Source organism: Rutidosis leptorrhynchoides, chromosome 2 (genome assembly GCF_046630445.1).
Source record: "Rutidosis leptorrhynchoides isolate AG116_Rl617_1_P2 chromosome 2, CSIRO_AGI_Rlap_v1, whole genome shotgun sequence".
Classification (NCBI taxonomy): Eukaryota; Viridiplantae; Streptophyta; class Magnoliopsida; order Asterales; family Asteraceae; genus Rutidosis; species Rutidosis leptorrhynchoides.
The window spans coordinates 100,333,690-100,344,500 of NC_092334.1; the positions used below are offsets into that span (position 1 = coordinate 100,333,690).

Below are 10,811 nucleotides of genomic sequence, written 5' to 3' on the forward strand. Positions count from 1 at the left end.
AGTGTAACGTAGCAGACTAGTTGTTACACATGGTGTGTCTTTAAGACTAGCCAATATTATTAATGTCAGTGCAAGTGGGAGTCTGTTGGAAATATGTTCTCGGGTTGGCTATGGTTCGACCGTGGTTTGACCGTGGTACATATATTCCGAAGATATGCCCATGACATTAAATAATAAAAGTCCATTTATCCTATTCGGTCACACACAAAGGCCAATCGTAAATTGTTTGATATACCTTCTAATCGGAAATTAATTTATTAATCATTAGTTAATGGTTTAATAAATTAAGTAAGTTTTTTTTATGTGTGTACATATACTTACAAATCTAAATATGTAGAGATTTGATTAGATTTTGCAAATCATATTTTATATAATATATAAGATTTGATTTGATATAAATAAGATTTGATTTGATTTATAAATCTTATTTTATATAAAGATTTGTACTATAATCATATTTTATATAATATATAAGATTTGATTTGATATAAATAAGATTTGATTTGAGTTGTAAATCTTATTTTATATAAAGATTTGATTTTGCAAATCTTTCAAAATCTTTATATTTGTATTATATGTATTATTGTATCAATTTTAATTCTATATAATACCAAATCTTGGTATTGAAAAGATATAGAAACTTGAGATACAAAAACACACATACAAAATGATATTTCTCTTTCTCTTTTTCAAGTAACCAAAATACTTGAGATCTATAATTGGGTTCGGTTTTGGTGAAAATAAGGAAAAAGAAAAGATCCGTTAAGTAGAAGGTATAGATTGAAACAAGGTTGGAACTTTGGGTGTCTACCGTTTAGAGGAACTCTTCTTTGGGTTTTTCAGATTCGATCTTCAAAAGGCTACAAAGGTTGTATTCTAATCTTCTCTTGTTTAATTTCGTTAATTTTGCTTTGTTTGCTAAAGTTTTGTACAATGATCCGTGGAAGAGTATGATTTTGTAAAGTTTTAAAAATGCTTCCGCTCGCTTTGAATTTGTATCATACTCCAACAAATTCGTGTTACAAATCATACTTTCTAATGATTTCCTACTAGTTTATAACCAGCGCATTCGCGGGTATTTGATCATAGATGATTTTAAAAATATATTCTTAATAACTTATTTATGTTGATATTTTTTTTAATAATATATTCTATATAGAATATATATGAATAATAGTACAAACAAAGTTCAAATATAATATATAATGTGATTTTAAAAATATATTCTTAATAACTTATTTATGTTGATATTTTTTTTAATAATATATTCTATATAGAATATATATGAATAATAGTACAAACAAAGTTCAAATATAATATATAATGTACAAAATTGTAATTATCAATTATATAAAAAGACCATTTGAGATACTTCCTAAAACTTGCAATTTATTGACGCATCAAACACGAGTGATAAATGACTGGAAAAGGCAACCGTCTCAGATATCCATGTACAACTTATATCGTTGATTAAAATGAAAAGCCTCTTCATGACCTGCATTAGAATTGCATTGATGATGGGATCACTTATAATTGAACAAAAGTTAGACAATTAAACACATGAATAACCTTCTTTATAACGTAATGTGACACGAGACAAATTTATTACCTTCTAAAAAGATATACATTTATAATGTAACAGGTTCTATTGTTTCAACATGTCAAACGGGTTTAATACATATATGCATTGGTTGCCAGTAACAACTTTGTCGTAAGGTCATTAATTGTCATAAATTACTAATGCAAATAACTATCCAAGTTTGTAATAGGAGTAAAAACCCTTATACAGGATTAAAGATTAAAGGTTAAGAAAACTTACAATCACTCCAGCTAGTGCACATGTTTGAAGTATTTAATTAAAATGACTTTCTTAGTGTTATCTATTCTTCTTTATTTAACTATCAACAAATATAATATACCCACATAAGTCATATAAGATATAATTAAAATAATAAACACCTTATTTAAATATCGATAACTAACATTAGTTCTAGTCACGTTGACTTTGTAATGTTATTCTAATGTTGAGAAAAATTTTAGTTAGAGGTACATGATTCAAGTATAACAATTACACATACATACTTTTATGAGATTTCGTCATCAAATTTAAAATTTTTGATGACGAAACACATGAAACTGAATGTAATTTAGTTCTAACAACATACCGAAAAACCCGGTTTTCGCTCAACAATGTGATAGAGACGACCAGGGGCATAAAGTCTCATACAATCTTTGATATTTCGGTCTTCGGATGTGAAAGTGTCTTTTATGCATCTTAAACATAACAAACATGGTACACTGTTGAAGCAAATATCACGATCAAGCACATAATCAGAATAACGATAAAAAGTTAAATACCAAATCATGGTTTTCATACATCAAATCAAATTATACTATTACCAGAAAAGCGATTTGAAAATGTCTTAGAAAAGCGATTTGCAAATGTCTTCCAAAGGTGTGCCTGTTCGAGGCAAGAAATCAACAAACTTCAACCCACCTTGTGGTCCAGTGTTTCACCCCAATACTTTGGTGTTGGGAGGGGGGAAGGTCTCAAGTTCCCCTTTCTTTAATAATACCCAGGGAATATATCTAGATAAGCCGGTTTGGCCCATGGTAGGTTTTACTAACCATATTCAAGATCCAGATCCGACCCGCATGGCCTTCGGGATGGTTTAAGCTTCGGATCCCTGTAATATGGTTCGGGTTTCCGCCCGAAAGCGCGCGTGCGTGTGGCAAATGTGAGTATTCAATGCCAATTATTGCCATATATATATATATATATATATATATATATATATATATATATATATATATAGTGTGTAGGATCAAGTGGGAAGTAACCAATCGGTGGAAAGCGGGGGGAAGCAAATTTTTTTTTTTTCGTTTTTTTTTTAAACTTTGTTCACGAACATTATAGATCGGATGAAAATATGAACATTTACTAAAGTCACTTTGTGATAAATGTTTTTATTTTGGCGGGAAAACGCTCGAAGAAGTAATATATAACAATTATCGTGTTTTTCGAGCGTATGTTCCGGTTTTAGATATTAGGGTTTAGATATTAGGGTTTAGAAATTTAGGGTTTAGGGTTCAGATTTAGGGTTTAGATTTAGGATTTAGATTGAGTTTTTAACACGAACGGTTTTTAGTTTAGGGTTTGGTGTTTTGGGTTTACCCTAAACTCTAAATCAGGCTAAATTTTACTTCACAAAAATGGAAAAAAAAATGTTCACATTCTTCACGAACAATATTATCTTGAATGTTATTTTTGTCGATCGTTTCCCCGCCTAAATAATAACATTCATCACGAAGTGTCTCTTCTAAATGTTCATATTTTTGTGTGATCTTGATGCCGGAAAAAAAAATTCCAGAAAAAACGAAGAAAAAAAAAAGTTTGCTTCCCCACGATTAGTTACTTCCCCACGATTAGTTACTTCCCCATTGATCATGCCCCTATATATATATATATATATATATATATATATATATATATATATATATATATATATATATATATAGGGGTAGGATCAAGAGGGAAGTAACCAATCGGGGGGAAGCGGGGGGAAGCAAATATTTTTTTTTTCTTTTCGTTTTTTGAAAAAGCTTTGTTCACGAACATTATAGATGAGATGAAAATATGAACATTTAGTAGAGACACTTTGTGATAAATGTTTTTATTTTGGCGGGAAAACGCTCGAAGAAGTAATATATAACAATTATCGTGTTTTTCGAGCGTATTTTGAGGTTTTAGCTATTGGGGTTTAGATATTAGGGTTTATAGGGTTTAGATATTAGGGTTTAGAAATTTAGGGTTTAGGGTTTAGATTTAGGGCTTAGATTGAGTTTTTAACACGAACGGTTTAGAGTTTAGGGTTTAGGGTTTAGGGTTTGGTGTTTTGGGTACCCTAAACCCTAAACTCTAAATCGGGCTAAATTTTACTTCACAAAACATGGAAAAAAAAACGTTATATTCTTCACGAACAATATTATCTTAAATGTTATTTTTGTCGATCGTTTTCCCGCCTAAATAATCGGAGTAACATTCATCACGAAGTGTCTTCTAAATGTTCATATTTTCGTGTGATCTTGATGCCGGAAAAAAAAAATTCAAAAAAAACGAAAAAAAAAAAAAAATTTGCTTCCCCCCGAATGGTTACTTCCCCATTGATCCTGCCCCTATATATATATATATATATATATATATATATATATATATATATATATATATATATATATATATATCAACGTTTAAAAAACCATCTTATCGGATTCAACTTCAAACTAAACAATAAAAAAAACGACTTACCTGAAGCACAACATAATGATCAATTTTTAGAACCAATATCTAAAAAAATTCATTGAAAAAAGTACAGTTAAAAGATACAGTGGCATATAACATTCAAATAGTTTAATAACTTACCTGTATCAATTGAAGGTATCTGAATATTCCTTTCACATTTCTTTCCACGCTGATCACCTATCGATGCTTTAGACATAACTGGACTTACTCATTAAGTGGGTAGATAAATGCTTCGTACAAGGGACTTACTCTATAAAAGTAAACTGACCATAGTAAAGTGTAAGTTGATGCTACATATAGTATGAGACATCTGTAATATACACGCTTTCCACTTCCATACCTTCCATCTCAATACAAAAACAATGAGACATCCAAAAGAGTAAACTAACTGCATTGTATGATATTCAGGTAAAGTTATTATAAAGTATCCAACAAAGAAATATACAAACCAATAAATTAAAATATACAGTTCTTACAAAGCTTAAAGCAGCAGAATCCAAGTTTCTTTATGCTTGTTAATCGAAATACCCCTGTCTTGATACTGCCATCATTTGATAATGCCATCAAAACTAAGTCATCACAAGTCATTAAAGTCAAAGAAGTTTTATTTTACATACTTTTCATCATATTTACCATGCATATAAAACAATACAGTTGGATTAAAGGAGAAAAATAATATTTTCTACTGTCGTGGCTTATGCTTTTGACCAAGTTAAAGAGTTGATGATTATAATTACATCACTTTACAATAAAAAAGGATCAACATTAAATTTTGCAATATAATTTGCTTATACCGAAACATGTAATCATGCATACATCAACAGTGCGGGAGTGCCATTTTAACAAAGTACCAACACAATGTAATACATAGTAATCAATTCAATTACATTCATCATTGTTCAAATCCAGATATAATTCATGATATTGTTACTTATAAACGTCACCAAAGATTCAACAAATGTATAATTCAGAATGAGAGTAATTAGGTTTCAGTACAAACCTTCAAGATAACTATAACTGCAAGATAAACCATAGACCTGTAATCAATGAAGAAATTTTTTAATCAGTTTATAATAAAATATACGTTTTGATGGAAAATACAGAGTTGGTAGAGGCGTCAAATGGATGGGCAATTGGTTGAAATATCGGGTCAAAATGGGGTTTTCTTGGTACAGGTTGGGTTAACAAACGCAGAAAGTATTATCTACTGTTACCCTTGATACATCATAAGACCGGAGATGGAAATTGCTACCCGAAAATCCACAATAAAAAGATATCAAGACCGGAAAAAAAAATTCATTAGTAAACATCAGCCACTTCTTCTGTCAGGTCTGGACATAAATATTACCGAAAAAATATAAGAAATCAACACTTCAAACAATTTCATACAAACTTAAACCCAAATCTCAAGTTAATCAAAGTAATTAATAAACCATATATCCACATAATTGTTTGAAACACGTTACCTGAACACGATAAGCACAATACACCCATCCCTCTTTTAAAGAACAACAGACATTTAGAAACTCAATTTTGAGTTTCCAAAAACCCAAGGACCACAAATAACATAACATTGCAAACTCAGAAAATACATTACTGGATAAATTGACATTTTAAAATAACTATTTCAAAATCTGTATCATAAGCCCTATTTTAAAATCAACACTTCAAACAATTATATTACTTGAACTTTAACTTGAAGTTAATCATTGTAATAAATATACCATAAATTCAGAAAAAACTGAACTGAATATTCCTACTTCTCAAACACCAAATAACTGTACTTAAACCATGAAAATGTTTGATATACCATGCCATAATGTTTGACATGGGCCATGCCTTCATTCCCAACGATGAAACAACGACCTGATATGTTGAATTGAAGAGGGAAGATCATAAATTTAAGCAAATATGGTTATTTTAAATCGAAAGTAACAGACTTGAAGGTCTTTTGCTGATAGGTCAACCTAATCGACAATCGTGACTTACATATTACAGATCGATTATCGATATGCATCCTGTAATTCAACACGTCTTCATCTCCGCAACCCGTATTTTTCCATGTCTTCGTAACCGCATCTCAAATTATCGATATGCATCTGATTTGAAGAACCTTAATATTGATTGGAGAGGGAAAAAGGCTTCCTGGTTTCTATTTGTTCCTTGATCTATCAGAACCGTATATGTTGGTCATGGATTATTACTGAGAGCAACTTCATTGAAGAGCAGTTGATGAGAGAAATTGCAGCCCTAATATGCGTTTGGAGGTAGTTTGTATCGTAGTAAGGGTACTGGGGTAATTGTTTTCCTTAACTACCGAGTAAAATGCTAAATGACGACATAACCTATTTAAATGGATAAGATTAGATTTAGGGAAATAAGATTAAATGGGTGAGATTTTGCCATGTAGATTTTTTATATAAATAATGATATCATAATAGTTTTTTTCTAATTATAGTTAAGAGAGAAGAGATTCCTATTCAGTAGTTTTTTTTATGTCTTTTACCAACATTCAGATCTTCTCAACTGCATTGCTCAAAGTAAGATAAGCATTTAGGAAATAGTAGCCTACTTGACAAATCATTATGCAATTGTAGCCAAGAATTTAATCGGTACTAAATGACTTTAACATTTACATTCATTTAATACCTAAAACATATCATTAAACTGTTTCGTTTAAATAAACCCGTATTTTCACTAGTCATTTCGCTAGTTATCTTTTTATTTTTCCTTAAATCGAGTCATCATTTATTAATATTACAACAACAAAAATACAAAAGCATAATCATTAGCAGTTGCACACAATTACAGTCGATACAACTAAGCCAATTACCTTATAAACTTTCTCAGTCACATCATTGTAAGATTAATACGTAAACTGTTGCGCAATAACATGGTGGTTTCTTGGTTAACTAGTTAATTCAGGTTAAATAGACGATGGCTTAATGGTTTTACTATTTTTTCAATTAATTGAGGTTTGCGTAAACAATCAATAAATATTCTAAGTGTGATTGCAATATTCGAAGGAACAGTTTAAAGTATACAAGTTTGTCTTTTTTAGTAAGTGGTTATCAATTTATAGTAGTGCAAATCAAATATAATTAGAATACACAGTATGCAAGTTCTCAGAACACAGGGTGTCCGCGCCGTCCCTCCCCACCGTCGATCGAAAATCGACGCCGAACTGCCGTCCTCCGACACCGTACCACCGTCGGTCCTCCCGTCCATTTCCAATGTCGCGCCGTCGACGCTGTAAAAATTCGACCGTTGCCTTTTTTTCGTTCTTTTTTTATGTTTTATTATTTGTGAGGTTTTTTATGTGGTTTTGATTGCAGGTATTAAAGATGATGAAGAAAGAAGCTGTAAAAATGAGGCGCATGTGGAGTGGGTGGAGTGGTCAAGTAGGGTTCAATAATTTTGGGCCTAAAAATATCGGTTTATGGGCTGAACTCTTTTAATTGAATTATTGTAATATTCTATTTGTTTTTTATTTAATTTAATAATGTTATCTAAGAAAAATGTATAATAAAAGGTATTAGAAAATAAAAGAAAATGAAAATGAACATTGAAATGGACACTGTGAACACCAGCACCCAACAGTCAGTCAGTCAATCTCAGTGTCCATTTTTGGACACTGAGGAGGACTACGGGCACCTCGTGCTCTCACAATGTCGCACTGTCTCAAGGCAGTTTACTTTCACGACCGCATCCTATGTGATCATTACTCCTTTTAAGTATTCTAGACTGACCGCTACTTATATTTCAATTAATAAAAAAATGTTTTTTAAAAGTTTACAACAAATAAGAAGTTTGATCAAACATATTACTACATGAGTGCAAATCTATTGTGGTAGATAAACAGCATTGAACTCTATGAAAAACTTGGCTAACCTGAGGCCGGTCGAGAGAAACGATTAGGATGATTAAAGGTCGATCACTTGCCTCTATTTTCGGGATTGATTGGCAGCAAGATGTGATGGTTGTATAACTCATCATGAGAGAGAGTTTATTAGATAGAATATACACGTATAAATGTACACGCTTATATTACATGTATACATATGTCATTAGCTGTATATTATTATTTCCATAGATAGGTGATCTTCCATATCCATTCCAAACTTGTAGGATATGCTCGACATATTTTGTATCTATATAAACAGGCTATTGGCCAAGGAATAGAGCATCGAACATTACAGAAACTTACATGGTATCAGGCCAATAACTCTTCTTCTTTCTTTCATACGTATTCTTCAATTCTTCTTCTCCAATTTCTCCTTCAATGGCTGATCACAAATACCACCCTGCCTTTACTGTTTCAAACATCAAAAACCACATCCCTATTACACTAGAACTCAACAAATCACAATACACAACATGGGTAGAACTATTTAAAATTACCTGCACTGCCTTTGATGTCATCGATCACATTAGCACTCCATCAGAATCATCCGATTCTACTATCTCTACCACCTCACCCACTTCAGATCCTGCAACCTGGAATCGCCTAGATGCAATTGTTCTCAATTGGATGTATGGTACCGTTTCCCTTGAAGTTCTAAATTCAATTTTCGAGTCTGGTTCAACAGCAGCCAAAACTTGGTCACGAATTCAAAACCTTTTTCAAGATAACAAAAGTTCGCGAGCTCTTTATCTCAATCAGCAATTCACCAACATCAAACTTGATAATTTCCCGAATGTATCCGCTTATTGTCAAGAACTCAAATCAATTACGGATCAATTGGCTAATGTTGATGACAAGGTATCTGATCCCAAGATGGTTCTGCAATTAATCACAGGCTTGAATGAAAACTATGATATAATTGGTTCTCAATTGGCTCACATCTCGCCCTTACCTTCATTCTATCAGGCTAGATCGATGTTGCTTCTGGAAGAAGCCCGCAAACAGAAACAATCAACTCAATCTTCATCATCCACAGATATGGCTCTAATCGGTACTACTGCTAATCCTGTATCCAACAAACCTGCCGTTTCGGTGACTCAATCGCACCAATCATCTCGTGGTAATGGCTATCGAGGTCGTGGACACAACAGGGGTAACTATCGGGGACGCAATTCGAATGCACGTGGCAGGGGTCGTAGTTACGCCCAATACACCAACCCTAATTGGGCCTCACAACCTCCATGGAATTGGCAACAGGCCCAACAGGCTCCTTGGAACTATCCTCCTCCTTGGCCATACCCAACAACTAACTGGACCAGGTCCGTTTCATCTCAACCAGGCTTATTGGGCTCCAGACCTACGCAAGCCCACTCAGTTTAGTGACGCCCCGTACAAAACCATCGTGTACGGTTCATCAACAACAGGATCATTACAAGGTCAAACACTATATGCTGTTTGAAAACCAGTTTTGCATTCATAAAAAGATAGCGTTTTACAAAAGATAACGTGCTTCTTATGAATAGAAGCGTTAACATAAGTATGTGACCTAAAGGTCGTTACAAAGCCATTGTTTGAAAAATAACGTAAGTTACAAATGCAAAAGAAAAGTTCCATGATTGAGACATCTCTAAGTAATGCAGCATAAATCTAACACAGCAGGTCCATAACAGCAAGTCTATAACACCAAGACAGCAATTCTAACAGCGGAAGCAACATCGTCTAAGCACCTGAGAAATACACACTTAAAAGTCAACACTAATATTGGTGAGCTATAGTTTGTTTGTAATCAGTAATGTAGACCACGAGATTTTAGTGCTTCAACAAGCAGTTTAAATCAGTAATTCGAATCAGTATGATAAAGTATATGCTTATCCGTGGGCACCCGGTAACTAACTTAACGTAATAGTAATACCCCATAAAAGTGCACTTGGCGAGTGCGTATGTCCTCGAAGTATCAAACACCCATTAAATGCTAGCGCGACTAGCCCGAGTGGGGATGTCAAACCCTATGGATCCATATCTAATATTCGCGTTCACCGGTTCAAAACCAATGATTAAACATTACCGTGCTAAGGGGGAATGTTTATGCCGTTATATAACCCACACATATGTAAAGTTTAAGTTCTCGTGTCAAGTAAGTAAAACATAAAAAGCGCATGTATTCTCAGTCCCAAAAATAGTATAATTAAAAAGGGATGCTATAACTCACAGTGAAAATGCGGTAAAAGTAGATACAAGGTAAGTAAGCAAGTAAGTCGGTCCGAAAGGTCCTCAACCTAAGTCAAAAGTTACTAAGTCAGTAAGTTGTCCCAAAAGGGTTTAAAAGTACGTAAGTTAAATCATAAGTGTCATCATCATCAACATCATACGTAAAAAGTAAAGTAAGATTTAAATCAAGATTAGAGATCGAAACAAAGGCTGAATTCGTTCAGCTGCTACGACCTCTATACAAACTGAAATGACATGAGACCAGTGGCCAAGGCTCTGTATATGAGTCCTCTAACTGCTGACCAAATTCCAGAACCTAACTCGTCTTCGTTTGACCGTGGCGATGGTTTAAGTGCGAGTAGGTCAGAAATTTCAGCACAACATTACAAGGGCGTAGTG

At 33.1% G+C, this 10,811-nt stretch overlaps 1 protein-coding gene and 2 long non-coding RNA genes across 3 annotated transcripts; 1 reads left to right on the forward strand and 2 right to left on the reverse strand.

Moving 5' to 3' along the window:
- Positions 1-1,292: 1,292 nt before the first annotated feature.
- Positions 1,293-2,424, reverse strand: LOC139891221 (uncharacterized). The gene is made up of 2 exons (XR_011773586.1): positions 2,166-2,424; positions 1,293-1,495 (listed from the first exon to the last, which is right to left on the reverse strand). It is a non-coding gene; the product is annotated as an uncharacterized lncRNA (long non-coding RNA).
- Positions 2,425-2,431: 7 nt separating this feature from the next.
- LOC139891222 (uncharacterized) lies at positions 2,432-4,980 on the reverse strand. The gene is made up of 3 exons (XR_011773587.1): positions 4,569-4,980; positions 4,307-4,486; positions 2,432-2,687 (listed from the first exon to the last, which is right to left on the reverse strand). It is a non-coding gene; the product is annotated as an uncharacterized lncRNA (long non-coding RNA).
- Positions 4,981-8,404: 3,424 nt separating this feature from the next.
- On the forward strand, positions 8,405-9,584 carry LOC139888131 (uncharacterized). The gene has a single exon (XM_071871164.1). It carries the CDS (start codon positions 8,583-8,585, stop codon positions 9,582-9,584), a length of 1,002 nt encoding a protein of 333 aa, XP_071727265.1. The 5' UTR covers positions 8,405-8,582.
- Positions 9,585-10,811: the final 1,227 nt, after the last annotated feature.